Genomic DNA, 24,090 nt, shown 5'->3' on the forward strand with positions numbered 1-24,090 from the left:
GCTGATTGGCTGGCACCTTATCAATTTTCACTCTGTCTCCTAACACTGCTTAGTAAATAGACTAAGCTGTATATTGTGTGTACTGCCTATAGATATATATGATGGGGCAGAGATGCTAATGGTAATAAAACCATAGAATGTGATTAGTTATTATAGTATTATGCAGTTAGTTGTGTGGTCTAGATATTAGTAATCACTTTATTATATATGTATGATTACATTTGTAGTATACTGCAGACAAGATATTTTGTTGAACAAGAATTGCGGCAAACATGCTTGTTACCACTTTCCATTTGTAGCACCAAGGGACTCACATTCCCACATACAATAGTCTAACAGGCTGCAACAAAAATGGCTTCCAGCGGATTTGCGGGATGTGTCTCTCTAGCTGATTTCTACATGCAGCCTAAGGAGGTTCCAGCCAGGGGCGTTTCTAGAGAAGAGGGGGCCCTTGTGCAGTCTCCGACACGGGCCCCCTCCTCTCTGCCCGGCGGCCGGGAGCGCAGTGCGCACTGAGCCTATAATGAATGCACAGGTCACAAGGAAAATGCCCGCGGTGGCCATTTTCCCTGTACTGCGCATGCGCAAACGATGGGAAAATGGCCGCCGCGACCATTTTCCAGACGTTTTACAGCGCCGGACCCTGCGCCGACGTGGGACTATGGAGAGGTAAGTAATATTATGGGTGCAGGGTGTGCGGTGCGGGGCCCCCCTGGACCCAGGGGCCCGTGTTCCCCTCACACCCTGCACCCATTATAGATATGCCCCTGGTTCCAGCAGAAATCAGACACCTCAATTGCGCCTGTGTACACAGTGGGGCGATCCAGCGGCAGCTCGCATGGAACAGTACTATGAGACACTCTTACCCAATACAATGGTCATGACATGGAAAATGTTACATAGACATATACACAAAAACTAAGGGGCATATTCAGTTCCCGGCAAAAAGTCCCGTACTTTTCGCTTGCTGGACTATTCGCCGTATTCAATTAGAAATCGTCGAAAATGGGAGCCAGCAAAACTGTAACATGCGAAAAGTGCTGTCAGATTTGGGTAAATCAGCCTGACACCCCCCAAAAGATGGACTGACATTGGGGATCACTCTAGATACCCCCTAATAGCCCTGCTGAAGGTATTTGGGGTACTTAAATGCCCTCAATAGCTGCTATTTCGCGTCTTTGCATAAGTGGTGAAGAATGGCATTTAGCAGTTTTTTAGGCTCAAAATAAGTAGTCCCAGCAAATTTCGGGTACCTGAAAATGGGTGCTAGCATATTTTTAAGTTGCTAAAGTGTAGTTTTAAAAAACTTTAAAAATCCACCTTCCGCAAGCACCTGCAAACGTAAAAACACCTGGGGCATACTTGGGGACCCCCCTGGAGTCTATTTCGCTTCTTTTTAAGTTTGTCCCCCAACTTTGGACTTTTTCACCCCCCAAAACAAAAGTATTTTTTGGGGTGATCTAAAGTAGTTTTTAAACTTTTTTTTTTAATGCAGTTTACCTTTGGGGGACTGTCCCAAGGGTGCAGGGGGGTTCCCGCAGCTTTGCACCCCAAACCCCAATTCTGCACTTTTCTTTTCGACACCTATTCATAGGCGAAACTTTTTCGCAGGTTCCGTTGCATTGAGTTTCCGCACCGACGAAAAGTCTTTGGAATTGAATACAGAGGAAACTTTTCGCATGGCGAAATGACGTCACTCGCGATACTTTTCCGCAGAAACTGACTTATCACGGCTAATTGAATACGGCCCTAAGTAAGAAAGGATATTACAATATGCATTGTACAATTTGTGCTATGTTGTATAAATTATATGTTGAAGATTGCTATCTATGGACCTGATTCAGCTTCAGCTAAGCTCGCAAGCAGCTTAGCTATTCCGTCTGTGCTGATATGGTAATGCAGCAGGAGGCATCGCGCCCCCTGCTGCATTACATATCCGAGCTGCGTTGTCCAACGCAGCATCGGATACTTTGCGGGACTTCGGCCGGCAAAAGTGACCCATGGGGTCCCGCAGCCGGCAGACGCGGTTGAGATGAAGAATCCAAGAAATCTCCATCAGCCGACGGAGATCCTGGCTTCGTCCCTCCCCCCCATCGGCGGCGACACGCCTCAGTTTCAGGGAATGGAGACCATCGCCGCCCCCTCCCCGCCTCCAAACGGCAGCAGACTGTCAATCACTGTCAGTCTGCTGCCAGTTTACATGCGGGCTCACAGACCCGTTCTGCACATGCGTAGAACGGGTCTGGCGCCTGCACAGATTCCCGAACATCGGGAATCTGCGTTCAGCAGTGCACTGTATGATATGCCAGGCACTACGGAATTTATGGTGTCATGCAAATAAACGGTGATCGTGATGTTGACATCATGGTTGTCCAGTGGTTAGCATTACTGCCACTGATCCCACCCTTATCTTTGTGGAGATTGTATGTTCTCCCCGTGTGTATGTGGGTTTACCCTGGGAGCTCTGGTTTCATCCCACACTCAAAGACATACTGGTAAGTTAATTGGCTGCTGATTATAAATCTACCCTAGTTTGTGTGTACGTCTATACTTGTGTGTTAGGGCATTCAGATTGTGAGGAAACATAGGGGGAGATGTATCAAAGCTTGGAGAGCAATAAAGTACCAACCAATCAGCTCCTAACTGACATTTTTCAAAAACAGCCTGCAAACTGACAGCAAAGAGCTGATTGGTCAGTACTTTATCTCTCTCCAAGCTTTGCTAAATCTTCCCCATGGTGTTATACACCAAAGTATCACTTTCACAGATAATGCTGTATAAAATACTGTTTAGGCAGAACTGAGAACAAAAACTTTTAGCTACAATGAAACTCTTATCCACAAAGAGTAGAGATGAGGTCACTCATTACCGCACTGTAATTCATTCATAGACGGAGAATGTAATCAGTTTTAGCTGAGAGGAGACATTTGTTATAATTCTGCCAGCCCGTCACTCACTGATGCCTGTAATGGCTTGTTATGCATTTTGTTTTTACATAATTGCATGGCTTCAAAATAGTTCATCAACTCTCAGCGGAGGCATTTACTTGCAGTGAGCAACGTTGTTTTAAAGGAATCCTATTATAATACTGAAAAACTAATAACAGTACTGTACAGTATTATGAGTCCCATTACCCATTGGCATAAAAAAACATGCATTGTTTGACACCAGTAAAAGCATGTAAATGGGTATACGCACATGGTATATGAATAGAACCCATTTGCTTCAATGACACCATGCCCACTAGCAGGTTCAGTCATGATATTTGGGTTGACCTCTGCTCTCTCTGGTACAAAGTATCTGGGTAGAGGATCTTTATTTGACCTATATAAGTAGCACACACTTGCTGTCGTCAGAGATGTTGTTGACATTCAGTTCCCGTCCAAGACACGATGGGGGAGATTTATCAAGGCATGAGGAAAGATAAAGTGGATAGAGACAAACTACCAACCAATCAGCTCCTAACTGTCATTTTTCAATCACATCCTGCAAAATGACAGAAACTGATTGGTTGGTATTTTATCCCTCTCCACTTTATCTCTCTCCAAGCTTTGATAAATCTCCCCCGTCGGTTCTGGTAGAAGATAAATCCACTGCCTTGGGCAGGAGGGTGGCGCGCTGTGTAACCACAAATGTTGCAATCATCTTCCAGGTTGGGGGTCTAGTGTGTGTGTCAGCTGCCAGCAAGAAGAGACAGGCATCTTACCATGAGGTGGGAGAATGTGCACTTAGAAAACTCAGTTCTGTCTCCTATGGGTTATATTGTGAATGTACATTTACTCCAGGATGTTTAACCTTTTCCTGACCAATTATGTTATTTATATGTTTGATACAGAAAGTTTGTTTTTCAGGCTTTTTCCCTGTGGAATGTCAAGAAGCACCGACCTAGCCAAGCTAAGCAAACCTCTCATGGTGAAAAAGGCCTCCCGATCTTTGAAACCTTTGGAACTGACTTGGGGGGGCCATGTGGGGGAGGTATGGTTGAAAATTTGCCAAATTATCCACTAGTGTGGTGACTTAACAAATCTCTTATACGTTTTATGCCGTGCTCTGTGGTACATGGTTCCTGCTAAACTCACACAGAGCTGGCTCCAGGCCTGTTAGGTCAGTACGGCCACTCACAGGTACCACACTAAAGGGGGCACAACACGTAGCTGACCAGTTACCAGCAGATCCGGATTACCAAAGGGGGATGCCAGGGTGGCCTTCCCGAGGGGTGCCCCACTTAGGATGCTGTGGACAGTGCAAGGCAGGTGCTCTCGGAGTTAAGGGCCTGATTCAGACCCGGTTGCTAGATGTGTACACTCACTCCCAGCGTATGCAAATCTGGCACACACCCAGCATGGCAGGCAGTCGCACGGCAAAGCATAAGCACGCCCACTATGTCTTGGCGTGTGATCACTTTGTGTATACTGACGCCCACCAGACACCCACTTGTGCGCGTCATCTCCAGGAAGTCTGTGTAACCATCGGTACATCCTAGCGAGTGGGTCTGATTCATGCCCTAAGTTCCATCATCATCTCGCAACACTTGTGTAGGCTAAAGATGGACATCGGAAGCCCGGCATTGAATGGTTGCTGGAATTCCGGCATCAAATGCTGCAATGCTAGCCATCGCATTGAAACGATCTGATGGTATATGTTTTAATAAGCTGAGTTGCAGACACCACTTGCATGGAAGCTGTCAGCCATCGTATAGGCATCGGAAAGCTACATCCAATGGCTGGCAACCATCGAATACCTGCAATTAAATAGTAAAAGTACTATCATCCAATCTGGAACATCATTGGTGTTATGGGAGTGTCGGAGGCGTGTTGCAGAAATGGCTGCGAACTCAGATGCAAAATTGTTCACATTGGAGAACATAAAGAATCTGCACCTCGCATAGGGCTGGTGCACCCTTCTATGGTGCGATCCATGGCTGTGTCTAAGGGGGTCATTCAGACCCGCTCGTGAGCGGCAGTACGCTCGCAAGCGAGTCGATGTCCCCCACTGCACATGCGCACGACGGAGGGAGCTCCGTCGTGCGCATGCGCGAGACCCGGAGAGCGATGGGCTCTCCATCACTCCGGGTCTTGCCCCAAAGGAGGCGTGCTGTCGATGTTGATTGACAGCACACCCCCTTTTGGTGGGCGTGCCGGGGGCGTGCCTGCCAGACGGAGGCGTTCCCATGGGAACGCCTACCGTCTCAAGCCGGCCCCACTGACATCACTAGTGATAGAGCCAAAATCACTCCAGGGCTTGCGGCAGTGAGACCCTACCGCAGGGTCTCCGTCGCAAGCCCGATGGTCGATGGTAACCCACAGCTATGCGAGCGTCCATGAGGACGCTCCTAAAACAGGTAGGAGGGCCCTGCTTCAGAGCGAGCACTCTGGTCAGAGCGTTCAGCTCTGAATCAGGCCCTAAATACCAAGCGGATTTTAGCACCTAAAGACACTCAGAGCGGGCATCTCAGTCCTAGCACAGTCAGACTCACAGCTGTACACCAGGGGAAGGGCTTGTACCAGTGTTAGCATAAAGTCGCAGTTGTTCCTACAGCAAAAGACACTGAGGCGTGTGCAGCAGCGTGCAAGGAATCGGCGCCAACGTGTTTTCAATTTATTTTCTACAATATGTTTCAGAATGACTCCCCGCAGAATCCTTGCAATAACTTACCTACAATTGCAGACCATCTCACAGGCCTATAGTTCATACTTGCCTTCTTTTCAGAGATCGCGGAGGGATGGGCCAAATGGCGAGTGCTCATCCCTGCGCAATGTGGTGGTGGTGAGAATCAACAGCACATTGTTACCTCATCTGCTTTCCGGCGATTTTGTGTCACTGATCAGTTGTTAGAGTCATAGGGCAAAATTTACTAAGATTGCGGGTTCTATTCTGTTCTAAACCCCGGGGGTTCGGTGGCGGTTTTGCAGCGGTTTCTAAATGACAGCCCTGTTCTATTCTAAAATGTGTTTTGATGGCAGTTTTGCAGCGGTTTTGGCCTTAGTAAATCTGCAGATAGCAAAACTGCCGCCAAACCACAGTCAAAACACATTTTAGAATAGAATAGAACAGGGCTGTCATTTAGAAACCGCCACCAACCCCCGGTGTTTAGAACAGAATAGAACCGCCACCAAACCGCCGGGGTTTAGAATATAATAGAACCCGCCGTCAAACCTCGCTTAGTAAATTTTGCCAATAACGTGAGAATCGTATGAGTTGGGGGATAATGGACAAATAGTGACAGATTTGTGGAGCTGAAGACTTTCTGCCAGTTTTTGCATGGCATACTTTGTAGCTAGCAACAATCAAATGTGATATATTTTTGTCTACCCAGCACGGAGAACAGCCTATATAAATTGGGTCCATGAACGATCGTGCTGAAGGGGTTAAAAAATGTTTGCTCTGAATAAGGAGGACAGGTAGAGATCACATTTCTTGATACAGCTGTCCCAAACTCCACTAGCTTATCCAGCTGTTATTAGCCTTTGTCTATAATTAGGAGTGCCTGCTGTTTATCCTAGTGGGTTTTTTTTTTCTTTTCAATTCGGTTTCTCTACCCAGCAGGAGCTGTCACTCACTTTAAAGCCTTAATAGCATCTTGGGAATTCCTAGATCTTCGCCCAGCAAAGACACACACACACAGCTACACAAACATGCATACACACATCTACACACACACACAGTAATGAGCATAGTTACTATCACTCTGTAATCTTATAATATTTTTGCCAGCAGTCAGCAAGTAATTACAGTACCTCTATATGTTCCTGCACAGGATCTGTTGTAGAGTGTTGCTTTCCCTCTGCACATTCCGTAACAATGTGAGAATATTCTGTTCTGCCACCTGTCCGATCCCCCTGGTCCTGTTCCGCCTCATGGAGCTCTATGCTGTGGTTACTGTTAGCAACCGGCTCAGGAATACTCTTCAGAGAAAATCGGTGGGCTTCCTGTGCTTGCAGATGCTCTGCAGGAATTCTTGGGTTTTCCTTAATAATCACGTCCGCCTCCAGTGTCCCTTTTCCAACCTCGTACTCCTTTTCTTCCGGGCAGGCATATATTAAAGAATTGGCTGTGGATTCATCTGCCATTGCGACCAGATCTTTGACTGAGGTATCTAACACGTTTGCAAGATACATTTCCATGAACGTACTGCTGTGGTTCTGTTTAGCACATGCTGAAATATCTCCCACCGGGCTATTCTCCTTGCTCTCCTCCTCAATCCCAGCCTGGTCATTTTGGATGGCTGCAGTAGCTAGAGGTAGGCTACATCTCTCCTGTCTTTTCAAATTGGAAGTATTGTCCTGTTGATGTCCCACCGTAATCACCATCTCTGGTTGCAGAGCTTTCAGACTGTCCTCGGGGAGTTCTCCTGATGGTGGTGGTGGCTCTGAGTGACTGTCACAGAGGCCAGTTAAAGCATTGTTATTTGATACTCCATCCACAAGAGTCACACCACTCAGGAGTGGATCACGCTCATGTAGGGAATCCAGGCTTACTTTTGTCTCATCATCCTGGTCACTTTCCAGTAAAAAGACCGGGTCACTGCCCAGCAAAGCGCTCTGCCAAATTCCATTCAGGCCGTCCGTCATGACATCAGAGCATTCCAAATAGTTGAGACAATTGTCAAAATTGTCCTCTCCCATAGTCCATTTATTATCGTCGTTTGGCTCGTTGGCCCTACAGCAATATTTAGCGCCGTGCCACGTGCAATACAGGTGATCGATATTCCTGGTGTGGCACCTGAACCTGTCCTGTGACGCCCTGGCAGGCGATCTGGACTCACCATTCTTACACCCGTTCGTTTCTCCATTGGTTATCAAAGCTTGTGTTGTTTCTGGGCCGAAGTGCAGTTTGGAATGTTCAGTAACGAGATCTTCTTCCTCTAGAATGAAAAGGCTTTCATCGCCATCCAAGGTGGGTACACACAGATCATCCGCTCTGTGGTCAGACTTGGTGTCGTCGTCTGAGCTCCGGTCAGTTGATATCTGCGTGTAAAGAAATGCTAGACCTCTGACCGCCATGAAAGGATCTTCTAAAAGTTCACAGTTTTGTGAATCATCATTAACATCATTGGGCCTAATCACAGAAGTGTCCCCCTCCATCAGCCTTCAAATTCTGTCCGGAAATTAGATGCATGAAAAGGATGTTGTCATTTTTTTATTTTTAATTTTCTGTTATTCTCTGCTTTAAAGTCCCTCTCGGCAAACTTGGCGGCTGTTCTGTGTACTTTTTACTGCGGGTTTTCCTTAAATATACAAACAAACAAAAAGTTTTTGAAAAACACAAAAGATTAGGAAGAATAAATATGTGCTTCACTTGAGTTGTGTACTGTGGGCCTGATTTATCACGGATCACAACTGCAACAGCATACGCAGATTGGCCGATGGTGCGTGCTGCGCATACGTAATTACGTATACACCGTAGTGAACGTGCGTGAGTTAGCATTGTGATCCCCTACGCAAATGCAAAGCCATCGCAGACCAAGCGTTTGGGGGTGGTGATGGGGGAGTGGTTGGAGAAACGCAGGCGTGCCTGTCCGTTTGAACGCCGTTGCTTGGGCGTGCATAAATTAGCCACTGAGACGGCATACGCAGCTTGTGTACTTGCGTTCAACGAGGTTAGCAATTTCTGAGTAAGGTTGTTATAATTGTGCGTGAGGGGCCTATGTTACTCGATGTTCCAGATATATACCCAGCACTGCAAGGTATTACAGATGTGAGGGTGGGCGTCTCTATGCTATCTGCGTGACGGCTTTGCGATTGCATTCATTAGCATATTTTCGCAGCAGACCTGCGTGCGTAATGGCAGCCACGATCGGTAGTGAATCAGGCCCTGTGTTTTAATGGTAAAATAGGTAAGATTCAAAGATCACCCAACCCTGCACCAGAGCGCTTGGACCTGCTTCATGAATCTGCACAGGGATGTGTGACGGAATAGACCTTACTGCTCTACCCAACACATCTGCAGTGATCTAAACTGTCAAATTGCCAACGATAAAAATTTGTGGGTTGGATTCGGTTTCATAATTAAGGGCCGGATTCAATAAGAGGTAAAAAGCGTTCACCGATGTTATGTTTTCGCCACATTCCCACGTTTCGCCCTATTCAATTCCAGGACGTTTCCGCATGTGCGAAAAGTCCATAGGCGAAAACAGGCGTAAAAGTTTCTTCACCCAGAGGCAGGAGATAATTTGTGCAAAATCTATTTTGGGCTAAAAATGTGGGGATTTGGGGCCTGATTCAGCAAGGAACGCAGTTGCTTATACGCACGCAAACGGCCGATTGTTGCGTACTGTGCATGCATCTCAGTGTGCGTGCGTGAACTAGCCCCTACGATTGGAACTGCGATTGCAGAAGATATGCAGACCCATGACAAGCAGTGCCATTTGTGGGTGGTGACGGGGAGTGGGTGGCCGAATGTGCCATTGCGTTCGCATGCCGTTTCAGTGGCGTGCACAAATTATCCACTGTGGTACCATACGCAGCCTCATAGCATGCGCTGAAGTTAGCAAGTCCTGAGTGAGGTCTGACCTGCCTTAACTGTGCGTATGGGTCCGATGTTACTCGATGTTACCGATTGTTTCGCTATGGTAGCCAAGTATACGGATGTGAGTAAGGGGAAGTGGGCATCCTGATGTCTGGCTGCGATCGCAATGCAAACATTTACATATCACCACTGGTATTAGCAACTGCGTTGGGTGCGTATAAGCAAATTAGAGATCCATGCTGAACCAGGCCCTTGGTTCAGAACCCTTTGGACCCCCCCTAATGAATAATTAGGCCAAAAAAATAAAATAAATATCTTAATTCCCCCTAAAAAGAAATGTAATTTTTGGAGTGAAAATGTAAAAAGTGTTTGTAAATGGGTATAAAGTACTGGGTCTGGTATTTTGGGGTGCTGTATGGATAGGACAGGTATTTTTAGGATTGCAGGAGGCTGCAGCAGGTGTTTTTTTAAGTTTTTTAAAAGGTACTTTAGAGGCCCAACAATATACTAGCACCCATTTGTACCCCCAATTTAACTACAGCAATTATTTTTCACAAAAGAAATTGCTTTAGATCATTTTTCAACACTTATTCAATTTAAATTATGCATATAGCAGGCTTTGACTCAATTTAAGAACCCTAAATACTTTTATTAGGGCTATTAATACACTTCTATATTGATTTCCAGGGTCAGTTAGGCTTTTTATGGGGTACAGGCTGCTTTCTTTGAATAGGGTGCAAAGCGGGTGCGCACATTATGAAAGTATGCAAAAACAGGCGAATGAGGCTAAAAGATTGCAGCAGCGAATGCATTTTGCCTGGTGCGACTTTCGCCTCTAATTGAAATCGGCCCTAAGTCTCTATTACAGCAAAACAGGTGTAGAATGACTGGTCGACATTCATAAGACCGACACCAGAAAGACGACATGTTCTGAATATCGACAGAAGACCGACAAGGTCATTAGGTCGACCACCAGCATGTAGACATGTATTTAGGTTGACATGGTTAAATGGTCGACACATTCAAAAGGTCGCCGTTTAACATGTCAACACCAAAATGTCGACATATGTTTTTTTTTATTTTAATATAGCCCTAAACCTAAATTCTAACCTTAAACCTAAACCTAACACGAACAATCATCAAAAAACATATGTCGACATTTTTGTGTCAACATGGTACTGTAAATGTTGCTCATCTGAATGCATCGCACATTTAACCATGTCGTCCTAAATACACATCTACATATTGGTAGTCAACCTAATGAGCATGTTGACCTTTTAACTGTCGACAATCAGACTGTGTCGACCTTCTGAACATCGACCAGTCGACTGGATACCCAACAAAATGACTCCAAGCAATTCATCAAATTAACATAATGTAACCAATACAGAATACAAGAAATGATCAAAACAAACGTAGAATGTAGACTTAATAAAGAACTTGGGGTCACAGTGTAGGTACACTGGCTGTGTTGCGGCCAGAGCAAACCGTCACCGATTCCCACAGAAAAAAATCTGGTTAGGGACTCAGCAGTATTTCCTTAGCAGCCGGGGCTCCCTAATCTGTTCTGTAAATAGCAAGGTGTCTTGGTAAGTCCCACCACCTCTGTACCATAGTTGCCCTGGCATCCTCTGTAGTTCTGAAAAGAATTCCAACCCTGACCTAAATAAGTGTTAGTCCCTGAAACCAAATGCAAAAGCTTGTCCAACTGGGCTCTGCTAAGAAGACCAAAATGCTCGATGAGAGGTCAGGTCGCACCTCAAAGCTATATTATGCAACCATCATTTAATATTCAGCTTCAAATAAAAGCACCATAACTCTTCAGAGGACCCTGCTCCCAAAATGTAATCCTCTGCCTGCCCATGAGTTGCTGCACAAGTAATGCTAGGTCCATCATTGATGATTCTCTGCCTTCATGAGATATTGAGGTCAGACAATGAAACCAAAGAGGAAATAAGACCATCAAGTACCATACATGTAATAAAACAACTCTGTCATTTATTATCTCGGATTGGTAAGTATCGTAAAGAGTGTGACTCTTGGAAGAGGGAAAGTGACCTGCTCTGTTTTGGGAATATCGAGCTATAGGTAGCATTGGGACATCCGTGTGGAGCTAGCAAAGAGCCAGGTGGTTACACAAGAGAGTATAGAGCAGGGGAGAGGACAGGGAAAGAGAAGTACTGTAGATTTGGGTGTCTTGTCAGTGTACAGCTGGTACTGGAGGGCGAATGAGCCCCCTTAAGAAGGAGATTACAGTGAGAAAAGGTCGAGAACGGAGCCTTGTGAGACCCAAACAACTAATAGGAGGGAAGCAGAGCAAGTTCCAGAGCAAGAGACATTAATAGAGCTGTTTGATAGGTGGGAAGTGAGCCAGGAAAGATTTGTGTCATGAAGTGAGCAGCGAATATTGATGACAGCAGCAGAGAGGTAGGTTTGCTTGGCAAGTGATATGGAAATGTAAGCTGTCAGTATGCCTTTATAATGGATTTATAGTGGAGAAAGTCTGCTTTGTCACAAGATTTCTTCCACTGACGCTCCGCAATGCAGCAGTAACATTTCAGGTAGCAGGTCTGATTAATGTGACACGGTTGAGGTTTGGATTGTTGGAGAGTACATGTGGTGGCTGGAGCTGCATTGCCTGATCAAGCCAGGGCAGGTAATGATAGTAGCGAGTGGTTGTCCTATTCAATATCAGAAGTGGATGTATCAGCCTTCTAAACAGTGGAGAAGTTGGCCTAACCAATCAGCTTCAAGTTCTACCTATCATTTTATAGAATGTACTTGATAAATAAGAGGTAGGAGCTGATTGGTTTCTGTGGGCAAATTTTCCACTTGTCCTCTTAACAACTCTTTAGAAGGCCTGATATTTTTTTGTCTAAAAGCGTGATGTATCAAGCAGTGAAAAGACTGGAGAAGTTACCCATAATAGCCAATCAGCCTCGAGGTAGCATTGATCAAGTACATTCTCTAAAGTGATAGGTAGAAGCTGATAGTTGCTATGGGCAACGTCTCCACTTGTTCAATCCCCACTCTTTTTCACTGATTGATACATCGCCCACTAAGTCCAAGGGCGGGATGCATCAATGCAGAATTTGCGGTCATACCTCTGAAAATGAAGTTTTCGGAGGTCTGGCCACCTACCGCATAGGCACCAAGCTCCTGAATGCGATGAATTGCGGGGCTTGGATGTGGCGGGAAACACCATCTTTAGATAGCGTTACCCAACAGGAGCCTATGGATTTCTATTGGTAATTCCCCCTGAGAGGGATATATTCTCAACGCATGCCCAGAAGGACTTCTGGGTCATAAACCCATACGTCCTTCTGTCACAGAGGACAGCTCTTATTGGGAGAGCTGTCCTTTGTGATTTTTTTTTGAAGCCTACAGTGTTAATAAATGTCGTTATGCTTGCCATGAGTGCAGGATGCATCTCATTCAAATTACTATACGTCAGTCATCCCGCCCCAAAAGAAGACATATTTGATCATCTGTGCAGCCTATGAGGGCCCTGGCTCCCAGTGCAGTGATAGGAAGCCATCTTATGAATATAGGTTTTGACATGAAGCACCATGGTGATATCATTTACTGATAGTGAAAGAATATTTTGTATACTAAACAAATTGGTGAACCACACAGAAGGCTGCCTTGCAGCAATGCGCATAGAGTTTGCATGCTTCTTCTTTTTTTTATAAATTGGGGGGGGGGATTACAGGATTTTCTGCTTTAGTGGCAATAAAATATCCTGCTCATAGCCGCAAAGAGGCTGCTAATAATAAATATTCCGCTTAATTTACCTAAGTGACCTGAAACCCTGGAAAGTGGTATAAGTGTAAACTGTGCTGAACTAAGGACCTGATTCAGACCCGCTCGCTAGCAAGTGGCCGCTCGTTGCAGATGATGTTTGCTAATGTGTGCATGCGTGTAGTTCGCAGTGCTCGTGCGCAAACTAGTACGAGTACTAGTGCTCGCTCGCCCTGCCAAGACCATACTTGCCAACCCTCCCTCATTATCAGGGAGACTCCCTGAAATAGTAGCAATCTCCCTGTCTCGCTGAAGAGTCTGCCAATCTCCCTGATTCTACCTTAGCCCCATTATGAAGCTGTTATATTAAAAAAAACAGAGATATATACATTCAAATGTGATCATTAGTATAATTTCCCTGCATTGGTTATAAGACACAATTATCCCTATGGCTACATGCATTTTTTGAAAAGTATTAGTGTGTTTTCATCAACAAATAGATCTTACTAACTACTTTTGGGCACATTTACATTTGGATGTAAGTCAGTTTTATGGCACGTCTCTCAGATGTAGCAGTACACGCCCACTTTACCTCCGCGCTCATAGGTGTTTCTATCACAATCTCCCTGAAATGGTTTTTCAAAAGTAGGCAGGTATGACCAAGACAGCCCAGTGGAATGATTGACAGGAGAGGCTGTTTGAGAGTGGTAGCAGGGGCAGGCCAGTAGTAAGGGGGGAGTGGAGTTACGGACGCAGGCGTGCCAGAGTGTTTCAACGCCGTCTCTGGGGTGTGCATAATTAACAGGCAGTGTCATAGTACACGTCACCTAGTTGAATTATACACTGAAGTGCTCGCAGTGCTTGCAGTAGGGTACAGTCAACCGCAAGCGCTGCGGTCTGATCCAATGGTTCCCGATGTACCGATGGTTGTATATACTTCCTGGAGATGACATACGCTAGTGGGTGGCTAAACACAGGCTAGTGGGCGTCTATAAACACAATGTGATCACTCGCCAAGACATAGTGGGCGTACTTATGTCTTGCTGTGTTTAACACATTCGTGGCGCTGGGCGTATTTACACATTATACTTTTTAATAACACCAGCAAATCAGAATGACAGTATTATTGGTAGGGCCCCCACAAGTTGGATCAAAGAGGATAGTAAATGATGTGTTACTGTAGTATTTGGGTGATCACCAGCTGAATTTCCATGCGTTGGAAGTGAGCGCGCGCATCTAGCGAGCAGGTCTGAATCAGGTCCTAAGTTTCCTGATAGTTGTGAGCTTGTCGGACTTTTGATCAGAGTTGTGAGGATGAGAACACTAATGGCCGGGGTACAGTAGGTGGTAATAGGAGCTATAGAAAATAGACGGCATGCTGGGACAGAAAGTGGGCCACCCCAAAACCACAAAATCGTCTTCCAATACAACGAATACAGGTGGCGGGTTCGAGTGGCCCTAACTGTGTGGAGTTTGTATATTCTCCCTGTGCTTGCATGGGTTCCTCCATGTGCTCCGGGGTGTCCTCCCATACCCCAAACATATGTTGTACTCCCCAAGAACCCACAATACCTCTAGTGACTTCACAAGTTTGTAACACCAGTAACCCTCTTCAGAGAGGCAAGTTCCCCTACTACAGGTCTGGCCAACCTGTGTCTCTCTGTTGTGAAACTACAAGTCCCAGCATTCCCTGCCACAGTTTTAGCATTCCCTAATAGCATAACTGTAGCAGGGCATGCTGGGACTTGTAGTTTCACAACAGCTGGAGAGCCATAGGTTGGCTTGACCTGCCCTACTAGATCTTACACTCTAGATTTAAGTCAGTTACAGATAATAAATAAAACTTTTGCCAAAAAATTTCAACTATATTTTGTATGAACGGATTAGTAGATGTCCCTGCTGGGCTATATTTTCCACAAAGTAAAAGATTAGTTCATACAATGTACATATTAAGGTGCGTATCCACTAATAGACGGAGAAACGAGAGCACGATTATGACATTGTAATCATGCTGTTGTTTCAGCATGTACGGGCAATGATAGATGTTAAAAACGACCAGTGGGCACGCGCATCGCTGGTCGTTTTTGACATTTAAATGCCCGTTTTGCGGCCGATTACTGGATAGTGGATACCCACCTTTAGTTTATTACAACTTTATAATTCAACACAAATAAATTATCTTTACAGCGCATGGCATCTATTCTCAGTGCAGGGTGAGCTTGGGGGCAGCCCTGCATCGTGGAGAGTACTGAGCATGCCCCACAGTGATGTGGACGGGGGGTGTAATTTGCATCTACATGTGCTGTAGCGCGCTGCACTGTGTTAGGGCGCATACACACTGGACGATATCCATGAACGATATGAATGATAATGCTATAGTTAATATCATCCAAAGTGTACGCACTCACCGAGGAACGATTAGCGCTCCTGCGGGTCGTTAACGATATCCCCAGTCGGCTGTACATGCAGCTCGATCTGGGGAAATCGTTAGCCATACCATGCTGCCGAATGCAGCATGGTCACCCTCCCCCCATCCGCCAATGATCGTCGCTGCCGGCATTGTCAAGTGTGGATGCGCTTAACGAAGCCGGCAGCCCCCCTGCCGGGCCTGACGCTGATGACATCGCCCTGTACACACATTGTCCAGTGAGTACGGGCCTTTAGACGTAATATCTCGCATAGTGGGGTATTACCTACTGTATATACTGGTAGGCTAATTGGCTCCCAAAAAAATAAACCCTAGTGTGTACGTGAGTAAGCACGTGGTAAGGAATATTGGGCCTGATTCAGAACCGCTTGCGAGCCCATAGCGCTCGCAAGTGGGTTGATGTATGGCCAGTGCGCATGCGCGGCGTGCGCAAGCCTCGGAGCGAGTTAGAAATGTAATCCTCTGCCTGCCCATGAGTTGCTGCACAAGTACAGGGGGGCCCCGCACCGCACACACTGCACCCATATTATTTTAGACTTACCTGTCCGTGGTCCCACGTCGGGTGTCTGCGCTGCTCAGAACACCGAAAAATGGCCGCCGCCGCTATTTTTCCAGTGTTCTGCGCATGCGCAGTAGACTCCGAGCACTAGAGTGTGCCCGGACTCTACTGCGCATGCACAGAACACCGGAAACATGTCCGCCACTCTAGTGCCTGGAGTCTACTAAGGCTCCGGTGGCTGGCTAGCATAGTTGCCAAGTCGGCTTATAACAAGCGGTATTGGGCTTCTTTTTTTCGAGAGTTGCTTGTTTTTTTTCATGGTTGCTTGTTGCTTGTTTTTGGGCTTCTTTTTGTAAGGTTGCTTGTTTTTGGGCTTGTTTTTTTGTGTGCATTGCCGAGGCACCACTGGAGGTAAGTGTATGTGTGTGTATATGTGTGTGTGTTTTTTTTATACCAGTAGTGACTGAGGGAGGGGGGGAGGCTGTGTCTGGGGAATAGAGGGCTGTAGCCAGTGGACAGGGTAAAGTTGGAGGGGGCAGGCAAGAGAGAGAGGTAAAATATATGATGGAAATGAGGCAGGTACATGGGGGCAAGTTAAACTTACTGAGGCTGTTATAGTGAGGGGATAATAGAATTAGACAGATGACAGGAATGAAGAAGGTAAAGAAGATGGGTGAGAGGAATGGGGAGTCAGGTAAAGGAAAGGTGGGTACACACACTAGATGATATGTCACCCGATCCTGCAATCGGGCCGACATATCGTCCACATCGGCCAGTGTGTACCCACTATGCATGACCATGCACATTCTTGTGGGTCGTCCATTGGGGTCGTTCCGTCGGCCTGCATGTAGGGCCGATGGATCGACCCAGGTGCCGACGCTAGCATAGCATAGTGCAGTATATACAACCACCCGATATATATTGCGTGGACGGGCGTCGCTTCACTGGGTACACACATCAGCAAGTGTGTACCCAGCTGAAGACTGGCAAGGGAATGAGGTATGAAAAGAGGGAGGAGGTAAGAATATGGAGGCTGATGTAGAGGGAGAAAGGCAATATAGGCAGATAATAAGGCTGTGCACACACTAACATATTTAGGTTAGTGAAAGGGGGAATAAAGGAAGTTAGGCAGGTAGAGAATGAGGACAAAGAGATACCCCCATAAATTGAGCTTTTTATGATTGGTTTGGGCTTGTTCTTTACTTATTGGTTGCTTATTTTACATTTCAGAGTTGGCAACACTGCTGGCTAGCAGCGTCAGGGAGTGCACACGGGCCCCCTCCTCTCTTAAGACGCCCCTGCTCTGCCTTCATGAGATATTGAGGCCAGACATGGAAACCAAAGAGGAAATAAGACCATCAAGTACCAAACATGTAATAAAACAACTCTGTCATTTATTATCTCAGATTGGTAAGTATCGTAATGAGGGGCCTATTCATTAAACCTAAACATTCTCTGGAGATAATTAGCTTTAGAACTCTCATGGAGTTCTAGCTAATTATAGGTGGAATTCATCATTCCACCTCTCCATAAGTATCTATTCCGAAAAGCTGTCATTTTTGCGATGACAGCTTTTCGGGAAATAGATACTTTTCCTGCCTACACTACCTTATCGCGTCTGGAAACAGTGCTGCGCATGCACTGTTATATCTGTAAAACCATCACATGCGCAGCACTGCCTACAGATGCGTTAAGTTTGTGTACCCACCCCGACCCCCTCCGCTCACCTCTCCCCCCCCCCGACTTACCTGTCCGCGCAGCAGCCTCCGGCTCCGTCCTGCTGGTCGGTCATGTGGTTTCCCAGCAGACCACATGACAGATTAGAAAAAAATAAATAATTTTTTTTTTCTTTTTCTAAACTTTCTTGTGCTCTGCTGGGGAGCACACATGTCCGACCAGCCTCCGGAGCCTGAGGACGGAGCAGAGCGCCAGAGGGACTCGTCGGGGGACCTGCACACACCGATACAGGTAAGTTTCACCTGCAATTCGCCACCTCACAGTGGCGAATAGTAACTGCATCAAATTCCGAAAATTGTTAATTTTCGGAATTTGATGAATATCATAATATCCACATCCCCATACTAATGTACTAATGTACCCATACTAATGTATCCATACTAATGTACTAATGTATGGGGAGTGTGGAAATTAACGCAGGGGAACTTAGCAAGGAGATATCTGTGATATCTCCTGTGCTAAGTGGCTACATGAATACCAAAATAACGTTATTTAAGGAAAATGTCCTTAAAAACGTTATTTTAGTGTTGATAAATAGGCCCCTGAGTGTGACTCTTGGAAGAGGGAAAGTGACCTGCTCTGTTTTGGGCATATCGAGCTATAGGTAGCATTGGGACATCCGTGTGGAGCTAGCAAAGAGCCAGGTGGTTACACAAGAGAGTATAGAGCAGGGGAGAGGACAGGGAAAGAGAAGTACTGTAGATTTGGGTGTCTTGTCAGTGTACAGCTGGTACTGGAGGGCGAATGAGCTTCCAAGAGAAGAAGATTACAGTGAGAAGAGGTCGAGAATGGAGCCTTGTGAGACCCAAACAACTAATAGGAGGGAAGCAGAGCAAGTTCCAGAGCAAGAGACATTATAAGAGCTGTTTGATAGGTGGGAAGTGAGCCAGGAAAGATTTGTGTCATGAAGACGAATATATAAGAGAGCAGCCAATAATGATGAAAGCAGCAGAGAGGTAGGTTTGCTTGGCAAGTGATCTGGAAATGTAAGCTGTCAGCATGCCTTTATAATGGATTTATAGTGGAGAAAGTCTGCTTTGTCGCAAGATTTCCTCCACTGACGCTCCGCAATGCAGCAGTAACATTTCGGGTAGCAGGTCTGATTAATGTGACACGGTTGAGGTTTGGATTGTTGGTACATGTGGTGGCTGGAGCCGCATTGCCTGATCAGGGCAGGGCAGGTAATGATAGTAGCGAGTAGTTGTCCTATTCAATATGAGAAGTGGATGTATCAGCCTTCTAAACAGTGGAGAAGTTGGCCTAACCAATCAGCTTCAAGTTCTACCTATCATTTTACAGAATGTACTTGATAAATAAGAGGTACAGTAGGAGCTGATTGGTTTCTGTGGGCAAATTTTCCTCTTGTCCTCTTCACAACTCTTTAGAAGGCCTGATATATTTCTGTCTAAAAGCGTGATGTATCAAGCAGTGAAAAGACTGGAGAAGTTATCCATAATAGCCAATCAGCCTCGAGGTAGCATTGATCAAGTACATTCTCTAAAGTGATAGGTAGAAGCTGATAGTTGCTATGGGCAACGTCTCCACTTGTTCAATCCCCACTCTTTTTCACTGATTGATACATCGCCCACTAAGTCCAAGGGCGGGATGCATCAATGCAGAATTTGCGGTCATACCTCCGAAAATGAAGTTTTCGGAGGTCTGGCCACCTACCGCATAGGCACCAATCTCCGGAATGCGATGAATTGTGGGGCTTGGATGTGGCGGGAAACACCATCTTTAGATGGCGTTACCCAACAGTAGCCTATGGATTTCTATTGGTAATTCCCCCTGAGAGGGATCCATTCTCAACGCATGCCCAAAAGGACTTCTGGGTCATAAATCCGTACGTCCTTCTGTCACAGAGGACAGCTCTTATCGGGAGAGCTGTCCTTTGTGATTTTTTTTTTAAGCCTACAGTGTTAATAAATGTCGTTATGCTTGCCATGAGTGGCAGGATGCATCCAATTCAGAATACTATACGTCAGTCATCCCGCCCCAAAAGAGGACATATGTGATAATCTGTGCAGCCTATGAGGGCCCTGGCTCCCTGTGCAGTGATAGGAAGCCGTCTTATGAATATAGGTTTTGACATGAAGCACCATGGTGATATCATTTACTGATAGTGAAAGAATATTTTGTATACTAAACAAATTGGTGAACCACACAGAAGGCTGCCTTGCAGCAATGCGCATAGAGGACCTGATTCAGAGCCGGACGCTATTTACGCTCGCTCGTTCAGAAAAAGGGGCCGGCTATTTAAATTGAGCGCTCGCTCTTTGCGGTCTGTTGGCGCCTCTATGTCTGAGTGAGCGAACGAAACATGCGCTCACAATTTTATAAAGACGCCCCCTGGCCGCTCGCATCATACGTCATCTCCGCAATTTATTAGATTAATCGAGTACATCGAAAGGCGTCTGAACTGCTCGCAGTGCTTGTGGTTGGATTTTCCTACCGCAATCATGCGAACAGTTCAGGCTAAGAAACAACCAAGTGACGTGGTTGATGACGCTGCTTTGTTAATTATGCACACCCTTAAAATGCCCGTTTTGACCGTTTGGCACGCCTGCTTTCGGATCTCCACTCCCCGTTTTCAAGCACCTTCCCCTGTTACCACCCACAAACGCTTCATCCTGTCACTCAAATAGCAGGCACTCGCAATTTTGCGAACACACGATTTCCGACCGCACTGACTGGTTGGCGCATGCACATTACGACCCATACGCATGCGCAGATATGCGAACATCACTCGGAGCGAACGAGCGGCCGCTTACGAGCGGCTATGAATCAGGCCCTTAATTTGCATGTGACAATGTCAGGCTTCTTGGCCTGTATTTTTTTCTTCTTTTTTTTTTTTATAAATTTGGGGGGGGGGATTACAGGATTTTCTGCTTTAGTGGCAATAAAATATCCTGCTCATAGACGCAAAGAGGCTGCTAATAATAAATATTCCGCTTAATTTACCTAAGTGACCTGAAACCCTGGAAAGTGGTATAAGTGTAAACTGTGCTGAACTAAGGACCTGATTCAGACCCGCTCGCTAGCAAGTGGCCGCTCGTTGCAGATGATATTCGCTAATGTGTGCATGCGTGTAGTTCGCAGTGCTCGTGCGCAAACTAGTACGAGTACTAGTGCTCATTCGCCCTGCCAAGACAGCCCAGTGGAATGATTGACAGGAGAGGCCGTTTGAGAGTGGTAGCAGGGGCAGGCCAGTAGTAAGGGGGGAGTGGAGTTACGGACGCAGGCGTGCCAGAGTGTTTCAACGCCGTTTCAGGGGCGTGCATAATTAACAGGCAGTGTCATAGTACACGTCACCTGGTTGAATTATACACTGAAGTGCTCGCAGTGCTTGCGGTAGGGTACAGTCAACCGCAAGCGCTGCGGTCTGATCCGATGGTTCCCGATGTACCGATGGTTGTATATACTTCCTTGAGATGACATACGCTAGTGGGTGGCTAAACACAGGCTAGTGGGCGTCTATAAACACAAAGTGATCGCTCGCCAAGACATAGTGGGCGTACTTATGTCTTGCTGTGTTTAACACATTTGTGGCGCTGGGCGTATTTACACATTATACTTTTTAATAACACCAGCAAATCAGAATGACAGTAGGGCCCCCACAAGTTGGATCAAAGAGGATAGTAAATGATGTGTTACTGTAGTATTTGGGTGATCACCAGCTGAATTTCCATGCGTTGGAAGTGAGCGCGCGCATCTAGCGAGCAGGTCTGAATCAGGTCCTAAGTTTCCTGATAGTTGTGAGCTTGTCGGACTTTTGATCAGAGTTGTGAGGATGAGAACACTAATGGCCTGGGTACAGTAGGTGGTAATAGGAGCTACAGAAAATAGACGGCATGCTGGGACAGAAAGTGGGCCACCCCAAAACCTCAAAATCGTCTTCCAATACAACAAATACAGGTGGCGGGTTCGAGTGGCCCTAACTGTGTGGAGTTTGTATATTCTCTCTGTGCTTGCATGGGTTCCTCCGTGTGCTGCGGGAGGTCCTCCCATACCCCAAACATATATTGTACTCCCCAAGAACCCACAATACCTCTAGTGACTTCACAGGTTTGTAACACCAGTAACCCTCTTCAGAGAGGCAAGTTCCCCTACTACAGGTCTGGCCAACCTGTGTCTCTCTGTTGTGAAACTACAAGTCCCAGCATTCCCTGCCACAGTTTTAGCATTCCCTAATAGCATAACTGTAGCAGGGCATGCTGGGACTTGTAGTTTCACAACAGCTGGAGAGCCATAGGTTGGCTTGACCTGCCCTACTAGATCTTACACTCTAGATTTAAGGGGCCTATTCATTAAACCTAAAAATTCGATGGAGATAATTAGGTTTAGAACTCGCATGGAGTTCTACCTAATTATAGGTGGAATTCATCATTCCACCTCTCCATAAGTATCTATTCCGAAAAGCTGTCATTTTTGCGATGACAGCTTTTCGGGAAATAGATACTTTTCCTGCCTACACTACCTTATCGCATCTGGAAACAGTGCTGCGCATGCGCTGTTACATCTGTAAAACCAGCGCATGCGCAGCACTGCCTACAGATGCGTTAAGGTAGTGTACCCCCCCGACCACCCCCACCCCCCTCCCCCCTCCGCTCACCCCCCCCCCCCCCCGACTTACCTGTCCGCGCAGCAGCCTCCGGCTCTGTCCTGCTGGTCTGTCATGTGGTTTCCCAGCAGACCACATGACAGATTAGAAAAAAAAAAAAAAAATTTTTTTTTTCTTTTTCTAAACTTTCTTGTGCTCTGCTGGGGAGCACACATGTCCGACCAGCCTCTGGAGCCTGAGGACGGAGCAGAGTGCCGGAGGGACTCGTCGGGGGACCTGCACACGCGGATACAGGTAAGTGGATTCTGCTATTCGCCACCTCACAGTGGCGAATAGTAACTGCATCAAATTCCGAAAATTCATAATTTTCGTAATTTGATGAATACCACAATTTCCACATCCCCATACTAATGTACTAATGTATGGGGAGTGTGGAAATTAACGCAGGGGAACTTAGCAAGGAGATATCTGTGATATCTCCTGTGCTAAGTCTGTTCATGAATACCAAAATAACGTTATTTAAGGAAAATGTCCTTAAAAACGTTATTTTAGTGTTGATGAATAGGCCCCTAAGTCAGTTACAGGTAATAAATAAAACTTTTGCCAAAAAATGTCAACTATTTTGTAGGAACGGATTAGTAGATGTCCCTCCCTGCTGGGCTATATTTTCCACAAAGTAAAAGATTAAGGTACGTACATATTAGATGTACATATTAAGGTACGTATCCACTAACAGACGGAGAAACGAGAGCACGATTACGACATTGTAATCGTGCTGTTGTTTCAGCATGTACGGGCAATGATAAATGTCAAAAACGACCAGTGGGCACACGCATCGCTGGTCGTTTTTTACATTTAAATGCCCGTTTTGCGGCCGATTACTAGATAGTGGATACGCACCTTTAGTTTAGTACAACTTTATAATTCAACACAAATAAATTATCTTTATTCTCTGGTATCTATTCTCAGTGTATGGCGAGCCTGAGGGCAGCCCTGCATCTTGGAGAGAACTGGGCATGCCCCACAATGATGTGGGCGGGGGGTGTAATTTGCATCTACATGTGCTGAAGCGCGCTGCACTGTGTTAGGGCGCATACACACTGGACGATATCCATGAACGATATGAACGATAATGATATAGTTAATATCATCCAGTGTGTACGCACTCACCGAGGAACGATTAGCGCTCCTGCGGGTCGTTAACGATATCCCCAGTCGGCTGTACATGCAGCTCGATCTGGGGAAATCGTTAGCCATACCATGCTGCCGAATGCAGCATGGTCACCCTCCCCCCATCCGCCAATGATCGTCGTTGCCGGCATTGTCAAGTGTGGATGCACTTAACGAAGCCGGCAGCCCCCCCGCCGGGCCTGCCGCTGACGACATCGCCCCGTACACATATCGTCCAGTGAGTACGGGCCTTTAGACATAATATCTCGCATAGTGGGGTATTACCTACTGTATATACTGGTAGGCTAATTGGCTCCCAACAAAAATAAACCCTAGTGTGTACGTGAGTAAGCACATGGTAAGGAATATTGGGCCTGATTCAGACCCACTCGCCCCGTTTTGTAGACGGGGAGGGAGGGGGGTGGCTGGACAAACAGAGGCATTCCCGAAGGAACACCTGCCGTTTGTGGGACGGCCCTACTGACA

General features: G+C 46.2%; 1 protein-coding gene across 1 annotated transcript in view; it reads right to left on the reverse strand.

Moving 5' to 3' along the window:
- The window catches only part of ALPK2 (alpha kinase 2), a 124,978-nt gene that overhangs the window by 69,291 nt on the left and 31,597 nt on the right, over positions 1–24,090 (reverse strand). Inside the window, exon 2 of the mRNA XM_088476475.1 lies at positions 6,738–8,227. Within this exon, the coding sequence (XP_088332601.1) occupies positions 6,738–8,084 (1,347 nt within the window). The 5' untranslated portion in view covers positions 8,085–8,227. The remainder of the gene's footprint in view (positions 1–6,737; positions 8,228–24,090) is intronic.

This window comes from Taudactylus pleione, unplaced genomic scaffold (assembly GCF_031769625.1).
Source record: "Taudactylus pleione unplaced genomic scaffold, aTauple2 ptg000189l, whole genome shotgun sequence".
Taxonomy (NCBI): Eukaryota; Metazoa; Chordata; class Amphibia; order Anura; family Myobatrachidae; genus Taudactylus; species Taudactylus pleione.